This window comes from Schistocerca serialis, chromosome 4 (assembly GCF_023864345.2).
Source record: "Schistocerca serialis cubense isolate TAMUIC-IGC-003099 chromosome 4, iqSchSeri2.2, whole genome shotgun sequence".
Classification (NCBI taxonomy): domain Eukaryota; kingdom Metazoa; phylum Arthropoda; class Insecta; order Orthoptera; family Acrididae; genus Schistocerca; species Schistocerca serialis.
In genome coordinates, this window is record NC_064641.1 from 859,675,330 (window position 1) to 859,693,025 (window position 17,696).

Below are 17,696 nucleotides of genomic sequence, written 5' to 3' on the forward strand. Positions count from 1 at the left end.
TGGCTCTGAGCACTATGGGACTCAACTGCTGTGGTCATAAGTCCCCTAGAACTTAGAACTACTTAAACCTAACTAACCAAAGGACAGCACACAACACCCAGCCATCACGAGGCAGAGAAAATCCCTGACCCCGCCGGGAATCGAACCCGGGAACCCGGGCGTGGGAAGCGAGAACGCTACCGCACGACCACGAGATGCGGGCGAAGAATGTTAAGAGTTGACTACAAATGGGTCATATAAAAGACGTTAGGATTTTAGTAATATTACAGCGTTTATAACACAGAAAAAGCAAATAAACGACAAAGAAAATGAAATGTACACTTCACAATTTGTGTGGCACGTCTTATGAATCAGATGCTATTTAGAGCTGAATTATCAGTTTTCTAGTGCTGCAAATGTAAGAGGACAGCATTTTCCTTTTAAAGAACGTGCTTGCTCTTACATCGCCTGCTCAGTTCCGACAAGCGATTGGAACCTTCGGTAGAAGAAATACGATTGGTCAGTAAGCATTTGCATTACTACTGGCGGACGATGTACCTTCACTGAAGAACAGCCTGAAGCTCGCACACAGCGCAATGATAGGTGAGGCGGGCGCCTAGGCAATGCTTTCGTGAATTTCTACTGAAATAATGAAATGTAAATCGCCATTCTCCCAATGCTAGTACATTACTGATACGTACTGCGGCTCGCCGATCGTTTAAACAAACACTGGCGACTTTAATAAAATTCAAGCAAATTTCACATCGAAACACGTACGCAGCTCAGAAAGCGCAAAATATAGTCTGTTTTTGCAGTTTCTGCCAAAGTGAATGTTGGAAATCAGTGCACGTTTTATAAGTTGGCTCTCAAAAAAGTTACAATGGGAAAACAAGATGTAGATAACGTATCACCGGTTTAAAAATAAAAAAAAAAAAATTCAACGGATCGGTGGACATCAATGTTTTCACTAAAGTGATTACCTTAAACCCTTAAATCTAGAAGGCACTGAAATGAGCTGATGTGGCTGCCACGTACAGTTCTTTTAGTCACAGCACTGCCGTTTCGGTTTTCGATCAGGCCTCTTAAAATTCATACCGTATGTAAAAGTTTACAATATACATAAATGACTTAGTTGACAACATCGGTAGCTCCGTGAGGCTATTTGCAGATGACACGGTTGTCTACAAGAAAGTAGCAACATCAGAAGATTCGTACGTACTCCAGGAGGACCTGCAGAGGATTAATGCATGGTGCGACAGCTGGCAGCTTTCCCTAAACGTAGATAAATGTAATATAATGCGCATACATAGGGGCAGAAATCCATTCCAGTACGATTATGCCATAGGTGGTAAATCATTGGAAGCGGTAACGACCGTAAAATACTTAGGAGTTACTATCCGGAGCGATCTGAAGTGGAATGATCACATAAAACAAATAGTGGGAAAAGCAGGCGCCAGGTTGAGATTCATAGGAAGAATTCTAAGAAAATGTGACTCATCGACGAAAGAAGTAGCTTACAAAACGCTTGTTCGTCCGATTCTTGAGTATTGCTCATCAGTATGGGACCCTTACCAGGTTGGATTAATAGAAGAGATAGACGTGATCCAGCGAAAAGCAGCGCGATTCGTCATGGGGACATTTAGTCAGCGCGAGAGCGTTACGGAGATGCTGAACAAGCTCCAGTGGCGGACACTTCAAGAAAGGCGTTACGCAATACGGAGAGGTTTATTATCGAAATTACGAGAGAGCACATTCCGGGAAGAGATGGGCAACATATTACTACCGCCCACATATATCTCGCGTAATGATCACAACGAAAAGATCCGAGAAATTAGAGCAAATACGGAGACTTACAAGCAGTCGTTCTTCCCACGCACAATTCGTGAATGGAACAGGGAAGGGGGGATCAGATAGTGGTAAAATAAGTACCCTCCGCCACACACCGTAAGGTGGCTCGCGGAGTATAGATGTAGATGTAAAAGGACATAAGCATGAGAAAAGTGCTACAAAACACGATTTACAGGAAACGTAAACGAGTTCATTCATCGTGATTTCAGCTCAGCAAAGCTGAGATGTGGCGTGGGAAAAGCCATACCTTAGCACCATGAATCTTGGTAGGGAGTTTGTGTTGTCGAACAAACGCTCTTAGAAGAGCTTCGCTTCTGCAGTTAAATCGAAGTTCCTACAAAACTTAATTTAAATAAATATTGTTAATGTATGTCATATAATATAATGACTTATAAATAATAGATTTGAGCTATCACTCGTCCTTGTTCATTGCAATGAACTGTGGATGAAACCCGACCAACAGGCATTACATGCATTGATCAAAAATGATAATGCAATGAGAATGGCCAGTTTCTAGCTGAAATCTAGATCTGCCAATAAAATTTAAAAAGGACGGCTGATAGCTGAAATCTATTATTTGCAAGTCAATATAACAGTCGCGTGCAACAGCGTTCTGATTGGAAGGCAACCTGATATAATGACAAAAGCCGTTTTCTTGTTTCGCGATGGTGAACTGCATCGGCTTTATTTACTTCATCTTTTGATGACCGCCGACGTAGACATGTTCGCATAGTGACGCAAATTGTAATTTTTTTAGATCAGCAGTCAGGATACGTTCGGTGCGTTGGGCAAATTGTCGTATACGAGGACTGGGCGGAAAGTAATTCGAATTTGATGGCTGTTACTAGTTCTGGATGCAAGTGCCTTTATCTAATCTGTTTCTTCGCAGTGACGAGTACATATTCTAGCGTTTTGCGGCATGCACAGCGTCTTTCCTACAGCATTTCGTCAGATGCTTTGCAAATTTGCATCGCGGGTGAAAGCATGAAGCACTACTTCAGTCCCATTTTGTGTCACGATTGTGAGCTTTAAAATCTAGTTTGCACGATGGCAGTAGGCTGCACACACCTGCGCTACCGGCCACTGCGCATGCGCGCCGCGCGTTTGCGCAACTCGTCGGTGAAACCTATAAAAACTTTTGGCTGTTCCAACTTTGGCGACACTAGTTGCATAAGTTTTGAGGTTATGTGTGTTCGTAGAGTGTAGACAAACTAAAATATGAAGTGGGGAACGGAGAATAATGTTCGCTTTTTGGATATCTATGCTTTGTATAGGTGTTTGTGGGATTTCAGTGATGGTGATTACAAAAATAAGCAACATTTTGCTGCCGCTGAGACCGTCATGTGCGATCATAATAAAGATGGTCTGACAATATCTGAGCTTCAGGGCAAAATTTATTGAGTTAGGAGCACATATACAACTGAATTAAGAAAAATACAAACAAGTGTAATTCTAGCTGTGGCAATGCTCTTGTCAACAAGACTAAAATCCCATCGTTCGAGTTGGCCAACTCTTTGTTAAAGAATATTTATTGTTGACAGGAGGGAAGGCTATACAAATTCAAGAAGCTGCATTCTTTATTCAATATTCATCCATTTAAAACGTCGCTGCAGTGCTCCCCATTCACATGTGTTAGAATTTTGAAATATTGCCACTGTACAGATCTGTCTTCAAGAGAGTAGTTTGCAAACCATTCTCTGCTTAATGCGGCCTGCTTCGAATAATTATTGTTGCTAATGTTAATAATTACTACTGTTAATGTTAATAATTGTTGGTGTTCATTAAATAGCGTCATCACCAACTAAAACCGTGTCTTATAGCATGCCGAGTGTTCTCGATTGTAATGCACGCAATGTGATGTATAATTTCAGTTCTGGCGACAGTGCTTCATGCATTACAGTACCTTTATTCCTTATCGCATAATTAACTCTATTTAGAAGAAACGTGAACAGTTCCGGTGACATTCCAAGATAATTAAAAGAACTTCTGGGATCTTCCGTTTTAAAATATATCAGGAATGATGCTGAGCAACCGAGCTGACGTCTTTTCTTCATCCAGTCACGAATCGAATCACATTTCTTATTTTTTTCTTATGCACTGATTTCACGCAACAAACTTTAACTCCATCACATCTCGTGCGACGTGCAGCTGCCAAAACTTTCATTTCAGACACGACTCAGGAACCCAGAAAACGACGAAACTGAAGTATACACTGGTTTCGCCGTGTCTACAGTCAAATATGAAACCATTTGCGTGCAACTCGTTCCACGCAACGAGTGGCGCAACCCAATGTCGTCGTGTAAAATAGGCTTTAAAGTCAAGAACGGCGCAACCTGGCGCCACTAACACTGAAAACACAGATACGTTGTGAGCACATCAGCAGAGATGTTATTGTTTCTGCGCACTGCTTACTGCGCTCCCGTGCCTCAAATGCTAAGAAGGGGAGAATATGACGGCGAGTATATTCGAAGTAGTGGAAGCGAAGACAGGAAAGCGACTCCTTTTTTCCCCGTTACGGGACTAGCCACGTTGGCGCGGGTGCACGCCAGTAAGGTATGGCGGCCTTGCGCCGACCTCCGCTGGCTGCGGCGCGCCTCTCAAGGTCACGCGGCGCAAGCTGACCCGCGGGTTTCCTGGCCCGCCGTTCGCCGCGTCATCGCTATTTCGCGTGCAGCCAATACGCCGCGCCGTAGCGTAAAAGCTAGCGCCAGGGATTTCAGCTGACCTCACTCCTACTTCCATCGCATGTACTCGTGAAGCCAGCTAGTTTCCCTCGAGTTATTTAAGTCATATCTACTGAACAGGTAGTAAAAAGGCTCTTCATATGCTTCAAGTGATTCAAAGGAGTTTGCCACTTCATCCAACTGGGGTGAAATTACATTAGGTGTTCCACAAGGTTCAATCATGGGTCCCCTCCTGTTCTTGATATATGTGATTGACCTCCCTCCATATGTGAAACAAGATGCTGAACTGACACTGTTTGCTGATGATACAAGCATAATTATTAATCCAGTAAAAGAAAGTCCGATAGAAAATTATGCAAATAAGGTCTTTGGAAAAGTTATTAATTGGTTTTCTGCGAATGGACTTGTTCTGAATTTTTAAAAAACACAGTACATCCAATTTTCTGCAGCAAAAAGTATAATTCCTTCAAAAAACATAACACATCAAAAGAAGTCAGTAGCCAGGGTAGAGCATACTAAGTTTTTGGGTGTACCAAAAAAATGGCTCTGAGCACTATGCGACTTAACTTCTGAGGTCATCAGTCGCCTAGAACTTAGAACTAATTAAACAGCACACACATCCATGCCCGAGGCAAGATTCTAACCTGCGACCGTAGCGGTCGCTCGGTTCCAGACTGTAGCGCCTAGAACCGCACGGCCACTCCGGCCGGCTTGGGTGTATATATAGATGAGAATCTTAGTTGGAAATTTCATATTTTGGATTTCCTACAACGACTAGGTTCAGCAACTTTTGCAATCAGAATAACTGCCAATTTTGAGGATGTAGAAATTAGTAAGCTAACATACTTTGCATACTTCCACTCTCTGATGTCACACGGAATAATATTCTGGGGGTACTCAACACTTAGGCAAAAGATATTCACTGCTCAAAAGAAAGTTGTTAGAATAATGTGTGGGGAATAGTCGCACATCTTGTACGCATCTGTTTAAAAGGTTAGGAACTCCTACAACTACTTCACAGTACATTTACTCAGTAATGAAATTTTTTCTCAACAACATGAACCAGTTTAAAATCAACAGCGACATTCATGATTACAATACCAGAAAAAAGAAAGATCTAACTATCCTTAACTTACCTGTGGCACAGAAAGGGGCAAAATATGCTTCTATAAAACTTTTTGATAAATTACCAGATGAAATAAAATATCTGACAGACAGCAGTAATAGTTTCAAAAACAAATTGAAATCATACTTCCTTGACAACTTCTTCTATACCATAGATGAATTCTTGAATACGAGTAAATAAATCTGGAGATATAATATATGTATTTTGTGCCATTTAAGGGAATGAGATAGATAACAGAATTTTTTTTATTAAAATTCTTGACCAAGGTTTCGGTACATATAAACATACCTTCATCAGAAGTACATTTCCTGAATAGAAAGACACATTCATTAGAAAAGCCATATCAACGAAAGTGAGAAACAGAAGCTTCAATAACGGTGAAATTGCTAAAGTAATACAGGCACACAATCTTTAGTACTTACTAAAATTACATCATGCACTGGAGAATAATGAAACAATTATGCCAAAAGGCGTCGTCAGTAATTAAAATATCATCTCCATTTGTACAACATGTGTAATGGGCACAGGATCAAAGCGAACAGTTTAACAATGTTACTTCGCCTATGAACTGTTGAGACACGAGTGTGAAGGCACTAAGGTAGATTGTTTCGCCGAGAGAGGGCACTTGCATGTGCCAGACTCGCGCATATTACAATCCATACATACATACACAAGCGCATCAAAAATTATTAAAGGTTGTGTTAATTCAAACTTTGTCTTAATAAATAAAGCGTATCACGCCAATTAAAGACATTTATGTAAACTAGAAATATAGAACCAAATTTACCTGTGTCCTAGTGTCAAACGGATAAAGCTTGCGCTTGGAACATCTAACGAGAGAGGGCACTACTGTAATGCGCGGGAGTCTCGCGTAACGTAGGCAGTGAAATCATACTAGCGAAACAACCAAAATGTTATAATAAAACGAAACCATCTGTCTGTATGAATAAAACATAGTAGTCATTTAACCACACATACACATTGAAATTCATAATTAACAAACATCACATTATGTAGATCCCAACAAGATAGGAAAAGCGCATTTCACCGGCATCAACAAGCAAGAAAATAACTCCTAGTCAGCCAGACTATATTACATTAAGGCAATGAGGGGTTTGAAACTGTCTAAAAAATTTTTGTTTCGAAGCTGCACCTGTTCATTAAGAACAAAACCATCTTTTAGAGACAGATGCTTGAAAATCTCTAATTCTTCGAGCAAGTCTAGTTTGTCACCTTTATCAGCTTCATGAAGCAGCTCTACGTCGTCCAGTTCTCTTGGCGTGTGCTGTAAGAGCCATAGATGTTCAGCAAAAGTGGAATTATATACGTTTTCCCCATTTTTACCTAACTTGTGTTCTTTATACCTAACTTTAATGGGTCTACCTGTCTGCCCTATGTAATAGTTTGGGCAGTCATTACAAGTAATTTTGTATACACCGGACTTAGTGCTGAGTTCTTCTCGTGCTCCAATCTTATGAATTACTCTACGTTTGAGGCTATTATTTACGGAAAAAGCAACTCTATAACCGTATTGTTTCTGTAAAAGTTTTTTTATCTTATATGAAACGTTCCCTAAAAATGGAATAGAAATAAAGTTATTACTCTCATAGTTCTTTGCCCTGTTATCTCCTAAAGTAGAAAATTTTACTGCTATTTTTTTCCTAGCAATTTGGTCAATTAATTTAGGGTCGTATCCATTGTTAGTGGCTATTGATTTTAATAAAAATATTTCATTTTCAAAACAATTCTGTGCTAAAGGTGTGCTCACAGCGCGATGAACTGCAGAATGAAAAAAGGCGATCTTGTGAGTTTGAGGATGACAGGAATCTGCAGGAATAATATTATCAGAGAAAGTTTCTTTACGGAAAATGTCGAAGCTAATGGTGTTACCCGATAACTTAAGTTTCAAATCAAGAAAATTGAGTTCTCTCTCGTTATTTTGTATCTCTTTTGTAAATTTCATTTTCTCGTGGAAACTGTTGAAAACATGAAACAGTTGTTGTAGATCTTGGTCACAACCTTGAAATAGTATGAGTATATCATCAACATAACGAGCATAAAAAGAAATCTTATTGCCTAACGTAGGGTTGTTTTTGAAGAAATTTTCTTCTAGTGCATTCATAAAGATGTCAGCAAAGATGCCAGCTAACGGGCAACCCATGGCTAAGCCGAATGGTTGCTCATACATTTTACCATTAAACTGAAAGTAATTGTAATCTAGTACAACCTGCAGTAGTGACATAAGTTCCGACAACTGTAGCTCACTTAAAGTTTTATGTTGTCGAATGTTACCTTCAATAATCTTAAGAGTGATATCCACTGGAACATTGGTGTATAAACTTACGACGTCAAAAGAAACCAAACGAGAGGAAGAAGTGATCTCTATTGATTTTAGCTTGTTTACTACCTCAGCACTATTTTTAACAGAGTAATTGTTTTCAAAAACAAAGGCTTCTTTAATTTTAGTGTGTAAAAATCTCGCTAATTTGTGATGTGGGCTCTTTATTCCATTAACAATGGGACGAACTGGGTGTTGACTTTTGTGTACCTTAAACTGACTTCTAAGCGTAGGTGCTCTAGGGTTCATGTTAATTAAGGTTTTCTTTTGAAACTCTTTCATAAGATGTTTACTTCTCCTTAACGTATCTCTAATTTGCTTTTGTAACGTAGGGGTATGATCCTGCTCAATTTCAAATATACCATTTTCTTCGAAAAAAGCCAAAGTTTTAGCAATGTATTCACTTTTATAGGCTACAACAAGCGAATTTCCTTTGTCTGATTTAGTGATGAGAGCCTCATTATTTTTTAATTTACGGTTAATACTAGTAATAATGTTACCACCTCTCTGTTTTAAATCACTGTTTTTTACCGACTTGACCTCTCTTTCTATAATTGCGCTACATTCATGAGCTATCCTATTTTGTTGGGATTTTTCAGTTTTTACGGAGTCAAGACCAACTTTAAGGTCAACAATAAAATTATCTATCACTTTAGGATCGTTAATATCAGGCATGAAATTGTATTTAAAACCTCTCGCTAGCATGGCGCTTTCTTGAGGGGTAAAGCTTATAGAAGTTTTGTTTAGTACTCTGTCGAAAAATTGGTGTTCGCAATTGACAGTTCTTTTTGCATGAACAACATTACATTTTGGGGTAACATTTTCCAGTTTTTGAAGTTTAAAATCATGTCTACACTGAATTTCAACCTTACGATTGTGTAACCACTCATTAACACTCTGCCAGACACTGTCTACGTGAAAGTTAAAATAATCTTTAAAAGTTCTAGTAATCTGCCATCCTTTATTGTGAAGAATTTTAACAGTTGCTGCTGCAGCCATGTTTAAAATCTTGAAATAGATAATAGAAATATTTAGGTATAACACTACAATGTAAACAAAAAAAAAGAAAACTTGTTTCCTGTGCGCATTTCTTGTGCATTTGACACGTTCCACATCATAACTGTTTTTCCGTGCTGTAGATCAATGGAGCACGTAACTAACTAACTATTGTTTTGCTTAGAATATGTACCAGGGCCGCATTTAAGACCCTTTTACACTAGCGATTTTTTTTGTCTCAGTCAACTACTCGTGACAAGCGAGTTTACCGTAGCACCCCTACCATTTTAGTGCTGGAGTGAGTCTCGACCTGCACGTCGCATCGGTGTCACAGTTGCATGTACTATGGGTGTTGACTGTTGTACAGTTCGCCACCCGAACGGTGCAAATTAGGTTACGAGGAACAATCCTTTTTACGAGAAAATGGAAGTACAGTAACAGAATCTAGGAACAAGCAATGACAGTAGAGTTTATTAATGACCGGAGAAAAGTTCATAGTGGATGGTCTTGATAAAGGTCATACGGTAAACTCTCCACAATCCTGAGGACTGAAAGAATAGGAAACATCAACATAATTATCCTCTTGAGAAGACATATACTTACAAACACGTCTAACAAATAGCATGAAAATTATTTTTCTCGTTAAACAGATCTGAATTTTCACGCTGAAACAATTAGTATTATAAACGTTTATTTATTTACGCTTTTATTTATGCACAGCGAAGCTTTTTTTGTCCAGAAGTTGTAAAACGTAAATACCACTTTGTTTTCAGATATTTCGTCTTTTTTGTGGGAGAACGCTAGTAGGAAAAATACCAGGCCCTCACACAGTCTTTGCGCTCACGAAAACGAAGTGACATATAAAATAAATATTAAAATTACATGAAGCCCATTACTATAGTAGGTGAGAATAAGTTAACTTACGATGTTAGCAGGCGATGCCACAGCGTACTGTTTCTGTGCATGCACCCACTCTTGGCTAGATCGCTTGATCACTGACATCACTGTCCCACTTGTGAAGTGGTTCGTGGCTGGTTTACATTCAAGCACATAACATGCACCCACAGTGAGTAGTCGATTTCGATCAGAAAGCTGATTGGATAAGTTCTTTACACGCTGCCCAGGAGCCTGCACCAGAAAAATGTAAAATAGGAAAATTACTTCTCATAATATTGTGATACGGTGCCTTATACAGTAGTAGAGGTTGTAGATGTAATTATTTTGTATGAACTTATTCAGATGAATTTTTCAGTGGAAAGCTGATATGAATTGAATCGGCATTCATCTCTCAAACCCACACACCCCTCACATCAAATCCCCAGTGGTGTGTGGTCAAATGTGTGGTTGGTGAGATCGTAAAAAATTTAGAAGAATAGTCAGTGGTATTCTGCCAGTTTGAAATTGCATTAAAAGTTGCTTCATTAGTGCAAAGTGCAGATGCAAACCAAGTAGACAATATGATTATGTGAAAAATCCATTTTAATGCCAATTGTTTGGGAAAGTAATGTATTTGAATTAAATATAAATAAATATACTTGGTTGTTATATTTCTTTTATTATGTTGCATTTGTCTAACAAAAGTTTCTTATACAATATGTTAATTTAAGTTACCAGTTTTAAATTCCAGCGCAGCAGTTCCTTCCACTTTAGCACTACAAAGCATACAAAAAATGATGCATTTTGATGAGATCTGTAATGCGATATATCACTGAAACTGCATATTTCGTAATACATAAGAATTAATATGTAAACCAGCAGATCTGGTGTATTACCTTTACCAACATTGATACTGGCATGGCGGCTGCTCGGTTTGCTCAAGTTGGCAATCAGAGTGCAGGACTCATGACCAAGGTGACACTGACTGATTTAACTCATGCTGGTGTCACTCTCACCAATTTAAGTTGTGATATTAGGTCCAAATCTAATCACAACCTGAGTCATGTGTCCTGTACTCTGATTAGCTGATTATGTTACGTATCCTGTGCTGTGACTAGTTGACAGAAGTAAACCAAGCAGACACCATGTTGATTTCAGAGTTTGTGAAGCTAACATACCACCAACAACTTCCACTGTATGTGTATGCTGAAGTATTGTATCTTTTATCTGCAGGTTGAGTACGAATGCCCAGTGGAGCAACCATTCTTTGTTTACGGACAAGGTTGGGCATCGTGTTCTCCAGAGAGAACTATGCAGCGTTACGGGCTCAAATGTCATCGCCTTCAAGTTGGAGATGTTTGCATATCTCTAACACCACGGAGTCCATCACACCATTCCCAGCAACATAAGAAGCAGCAACAGCATCAGCAACAGCAACACCATCAACAACAAATGCAACTGCAACAGCAGCAGTTGCAGCAGAGACAGCAGCAGCAACAACAGCAACAGCAGCAGCAGCAGCAACAACAACAACAACAACAACAACAACAACAACAACAGCAGCAGCAGCAGCAACAACAGCAACAACACATTCAGCAACTGCATCAACAACAATCACATCCTAGGAAAAGACGGTGGTCAGCACCAGATCAGTTTCATGAAGACAATCCTCCAAAGTTTCAACAACGGACAAAGGAATGATTTATCCAGCTTAACTGTCTGTTAGTATCTGTCACACTATTTTGAAGTGGATATGCAGGCTTGAAGTGATAATAAAAGCCAAACAACATTCATGGTGCTTGACGTAAAATGTACTTTTCCATATTGTAGTGGTGCCATGGTATCACTGATTTGCAATACTTGTGTTAAAACAAGAAGGATTGAAGGAAATGAAGATTTCAAATGAGATATTTTATGTTGTGGTTCACATTTGTAAAAGAAATGTTGTTGGACCAGAAAATGACAGCTTTTATGTGTTGGCTGTGTCAGTGTAGAGTTTTCAATTGGCATTTGTGCACAAAGTTTACTGCAGAGCTTCTGAACTGCATGTGTGTACTAGGTGCTGTGATACAAGATTACTCTATATTAAGAAATATTGTACATTTAAGAGATAAAACAAACTGATAATAGAACACTGCACAACCGAACTAAAATAATTTGAAAGTGTTGACTTGTTTGTTCACATTTGCAGAAGAAGTCACTGAAAGTGATTGATGATCCATTGAGGACACCAGAAAAGGTGTTGTGCAGTGTGTGTCTTGGTAGCCATTTCACGTTTTGAGAATGTGCTTCTCCATATGTGTATTTTTCAATTAGCTGTAGCTTGCCTGTCCTTTAAGACTGCTGTGATAATGTCTCAAATTTTGACAGAGGGGTGTGCTCATTATCTCATTTGAAAACAAAGCATATTCTTTTGTCTCATTCTTCATACTTCGTATATTCTGGGGGTGAGAATGGTGCTACAGATTTTTATATGAGAACATACAAAATAACTGATTAACTAAATTTCTTTACATCATTAGTTAATTGTGGAATGATGTGAAGTTATCTGTTGTGGAAGTGCCTCAGTAAACACACAGGGAATTTGTTAGGAAATGTACCAGATTGATTCAGACATGAGTTTTAAACCATTCCGCGAATTTTACCACAGACATCTACAGTGCTGAAAGAAAGATTATATTTTTCCTGTGACACGTTTTCAGCTATAAATTATATGAGATATGGGTCCAGCTGGTGTATCTGACGTTATTTGTAGTGACTTTGTCTTTCTCACTTATTTAAGTGGAAATTTTCTGAGTGGAGTCTTGCAGCTCTTAAGATCTTCTCATTTCAGTACCAGCAAATCTTCTGCATTGGCTAAAACGTTTATTTTAAAAAAGGAATTGTGTGCAGTCACTAGACAGATTTGCAATTTTATGCTGGATGTGGACGTATTTGTCAACAGTTTGTCATTATGCTCCATGGTTAATTTCTAATGAAAAGGATAAATACAAATCATAATTCCAATGTCTACCACAAAGTAGGACAGAAAGTCGCTGAATGTTATTCCAACAAATACATGCACATAACTCCATTTATGGCCTTATTATGTGGGAATTGCTCATTTTCCTTCATTTGTACAACGACAATCATGTGGCTGCCACATAACAAAGACAATGTATGCAACTGAGATGTCCCGTTGTACCTCACAGGGTGACACATGAAATGATGAACCATTTCTGTGTGTTTAGCTTTAACTGTTGTCATGAGTATCAAGTTACATATTGCATAAATGTACAAATTCCACAAACTTTTACACACAGAAACATTGCAGTTTTGGTGTTTATGAAGACCACATTCATTATGAACATTGTTTTGTCCCAATTTTGTCCAGTTTGGATAAAAATAATCCAAAAACTATGCTTTTTATCTTGGAATCACAACCATTTGTTAAGTTGTTTTTTCTGCATTTTCCACCTGTCATTGTCCTCATTATTATGGTGGAAACAGACCTTGTCAGGAAACTTTATCGACAATATTTTCTTTATGGTGTAATTCGGGAACAAAATAGCAATTTCTGTCAATATGTGAGAGATTTTGCCATACTCTTTTATATTTGCATAAATTAACAGTAGTACAAAATGTTTGATGAGTAAAGTGATGGAACATTCAAATTTCAATGGAGACCCTTCAAGTAAACTTGTCAGACCTGTCTTGTTGTATAATCTCACTGTTTCCATTTCAATAAATGAGAAACATACTTCCACTTTAACACTTTTTCCTCATTTCTGTTGAAAAGTGTGCCATGTTTACAGTGAAAGTGAATTAGCTAGAAACTGAGGTACTTATTTTTACTACATTTCAACTACAAGGTATCATTTACAGCCACCTGTATGAAAAGTTCTGAGCCACCATTTAGGATGACTTTCCAGACACGAATTGTAGTATCAGAGTAACTTAAACAAACTGTTTCCATTATAGAGACCAGAAAATTGAAACCTTTGGGTTCAGAATTTTTTGTGCCATCCTGCACCATTCACCTGAACTGCTTGTTAATGTGGAACTGTCTCTTAATGTGAACAACTATATTATTTTGCTCAGTGATAATCTAAATACAGGCAGGGCTGACAGCACAGTGCAAATAATGTTACATGCTATGGAAAACAAGTAAATGTACATTATAAAGCTGTTTTGTCATTGTCAACTGGCCAGAAAGTTGCCATAAAATAGTATTTTGAAATATGTGAAGGGTGTTGGAAATCGGCATTGTCTAATTGAATTGTCAATAATTTTGCATTGCTCTATTTCCATAGTTTTTCTGAAAAAAAACTGCATAACTTTCATATTTACTAGTCAAGAGAGATGAGAGATGAGATACAGTCCATTAGCATTGTCAAAATGTTCCTAAAAACAAACATGATGTAATTTTGTCCCCTTATGTGGTCGTAATGTTTGAAGAAATTTTTAACTTCCAATATTCAAGGAAGAGCTTTATTGTAGTACATTATGACCTAACATGGAGCTGGTAATGGTCATTACCGTTTATAATGGATTTACAGAAGCTATGTGAAGTCTGTGAGAAGGAAGGTATTTTTACATTAATGTGGTAATATTGAGGAGATGCAGTTTGATTTAAAAACTTGTATGCAAAATTTATCTGGTGTAAGAATATTAAAATCTGGTACCTGTCACTGTTAGTAAATGTAGTCCAAAGAAATGTGTAGAAATTCTATTCAACTGGTCCTCTCTTGTATGTTGTAGTTTATTGTACAAAAATAAGTATGTCAATCAAAATAAGCCTCCTGTTATTATTTTATATTCCGTACTTACAATACGGTGTTCATTTTCTTTTCTTCCTTGTTTTTTTCTTTTCTTTCACCATCCATAATCACATAGTCTGACCAACAGTGAAAGTGGTGTAATATGCAAAAGTAAATATTTGATTTACATACGAATTAAAGAACTAAGAACTATGAATTGCATCAAATACACACTCTTTTTAAATATTAATAAATATATGCATGATTCTGAAAGAATAACATCAAGAAGCTGTAAAAATATGTCTCCATTTGCTTCATTATTCTGACACCTATGACAACAAAGCATCAGATGTGATATTGTAAACTTGTCCACCTTATTATCAAATCAAGAAACCTGAATTGTGCCATACTTTGTGCCAGGTAAATATGTTTCTGAAAGATTGAATTTATAGCTTGTGTGCCAGATGCCTATTTCCCGATTTAGTTCTTTCTGTCGAGACATGGTTCACATACAAAAATTTCAGATTACCTCACAATTGCACATTCGTGTTCCTAAGTACAGACTTCTGTAACAGAAAGAGGCCATTGGATTTTGTTGCTAAGAGTGCATAGTTTTACCTATATAAAAACTTGCAAAAATACATGAATCCAGATCTAAACCATGTTACAAATAAAAGTATAATGCATATTTTAAAACCTGTATTTTGTTAAATGAAGTGAATAACTATAGTATCGTACCATAATTAAAATATTCATTCTGTAATCATGGTATTGTTTAATGAAAATGTTAATGTTAAAAGAGATGTTAATTATACTTTAAGCAAAGATCTCTGTTGTCAAATATGTTAAAGCTGACAATCGTGGAATCTGTTAATCTTTATAGTTTGATAATGTGTTATGTGTGAAAGTTGAATTTTTATACAGAGAATGAAAGTGCCTTGTATATACTTCATGCCCAGTGTTTCCAGTGTAATTATGTATTGTTGAATGGATTTAGACATGTAAATATTCATGTGTGTATGTTCAAGCCAGCATGGGTCTGTATATTCTTGTGTGAGTGTGAATTGAGAGGAGGGTATATGGCCCTGGACCCTCTTTATTTTGTGTTCCTCTCTTACCCTGTGTGTGTGTGTGTGTGTGTGTGTGTGTGTGTGTGTGTGTGTGTGTGTGTGTGTGTGTGTGTGTGTGTGTGTGTGTGTGTGTGTGTGTGTGGGCGGGTGGGTGGGTGAATGCGCTTGTTGTGGAACACACCCATGTACTTGTTGGGTGTGTGAGATGCGGTTATAGATATTTTTGCTTTCATGCTTTTATATGAATATCTGTGTTAGTTGCTTGAATGTGTTACTGGACATGCATGAATATACTTATTTGTATACACAAATGTCTGTACATTGAGAATATAGCAGCAACATTTAAATTTTATAGTGCCATGTTTTTCTTTTCTATACCTTGTCAGTTATATGTTAATTTTATTTTCCATCAAGCTGCTGTTAATAAAATAAGACGTAAATGTTAAACCTGTGTATATATCTTCTGTCCACAACCACACCAACCTATCAAAATACTACCTTAGTACTTGTAAAATATTACATTTTGGTCAGAGAAATTACATGCACATGAGGTTGGAATGACAAACTTCTGAAACAAGTCCACATTTCCCACTTTGAAGTTCTAGCATGTTATTAGCTAAGAGAAAAGAAAAGCAGTGTTGAAGAGATTTTAGACATACCACTAGACCAGTTAGAGTACAAGGGTAGAAGGAAGTAGGGACACAATGGAAAATCTATATCTGTGTAGCTGATAGTGATTAAAAGCTGCATGTTCTGAATACAACTCAACCATTGCAAGCCATCCTCATTGTTAGATTATAGAAGAACAAACTGTTTAGGCAATTTTATTGCCATAATTTTTCATCTTTAAACAAGTTGCATCAATAACAATCAAAGACCAATATGAACAAATTGTGTCTGTTAGCAGTTGCTATGAAACATATTTATTAATCAAAACTGAATTTCAAGAACCACAGTTGCTCAGCAATTGTTTTTCATTACTATTGGGTTGGTGCTTAAGTCTGTCGAGTTTTTCCATAAATAATAAACATAACAGATACACACAACAGAGGCTTTAGTCATCAACAGTCCATTCTCCTTCATTGTTTATAGTAGTCTGCCAACTGTGGAGTAACTTCCTACTTCTGTGACTATGGAAGTCAAGTGATTTTGATGCAAAGAACACATTGAGCCATTTACAGAGTGCATTTTCACCCAGAAAGGAAGTTCCTTGGAGGCTGTTCGATATAGAGTGGAAAGATGAAAATCTGAGGGGCCGAGATGAGATGAATAATGTGGGTGCACAATGACTTCCAAGCTCCTGTACTGTGTTGTCCAGCAGAATGCAGGAGGGCATTATCATGGAGTAGCTTCACTTCATGCAGTCATCCTGGTCATTGTTCTTATACTGTGTCTGTAAGATGTCTCAGTTGTTGGCAATAAATGTCAGAAGTGATGATTACACCTCAGGGAAGCAATTTGTAGTACACCACACTGCCGCTGTTCCATCCAGTGCGTAACATAATCTTCTGTGGATGTCCGTAGGTCTTTGTTTGTGCTCAACCATTCCTTTCTTTTCCTTATATTACCATAAAAACACCATTTCTCAGTAATGATACAGGATGGCAATGGTTGGTGTTGTTCACAAGCCAGTTGATGTTGAGCAAGCAGAGGTTGACATATGACAACCTGCTGATTTTTGTGATTTTGACTTAGAGCGTACAGTACCCATACACCCGATTCTTGAACCTTCCCCTTTGCGTGCAAATGTTGTACGATGGCGGAATGATCACAGTTCATCACATTTGCCAGTTCTCGAGTACATTGATGTGGATCATTGTGGATTAATGTATTTGAACAATCTTCATCTAACTTTGAAGGTCTTCCTGAACATGCAGAGCCACTAATGTCAAAACTATTCTCCTTAAAACAAGAAAACTGTTTTCCTGCAGTGCTTATCTCATACACAGCGTAAATCTTTCTGGGTGCTGCCTCTAGTATCACCCCATTATTGTACTCAGACAGAAGACTAAATCAGAAATGTTCTGATTTCTTGATTTG

At 37.8% G+C, this 17,696-nt stretch overlaps 1 protein-coding gene across 1 annotated transcript in view; it reads left to right on the top strand.

Annotated features, from left to right (window-relative positions):
* LOC126474812 (ataxin-1-like) overlaps window positions 1–16,080 on the top strand; it is a gene marked incomplete at its 5' end in the record, with an annotated part of 33,931 nt that extends 17,851 nt beyond the window's left edge. Inside the window, one exon of the mRNA XM_050102285.1 lies at window positions 11,081–16,080. Coding sequence (XP_049958242.1) covers window positions 11,081–11,548 — 468 coding nt within the window. The remainder of the gene's footprint in view (window positions 1–11,080) is intronic.
* Between the last annotated feature and the right edge of the window lie 1,616 nt (window positions 16,081–17,696).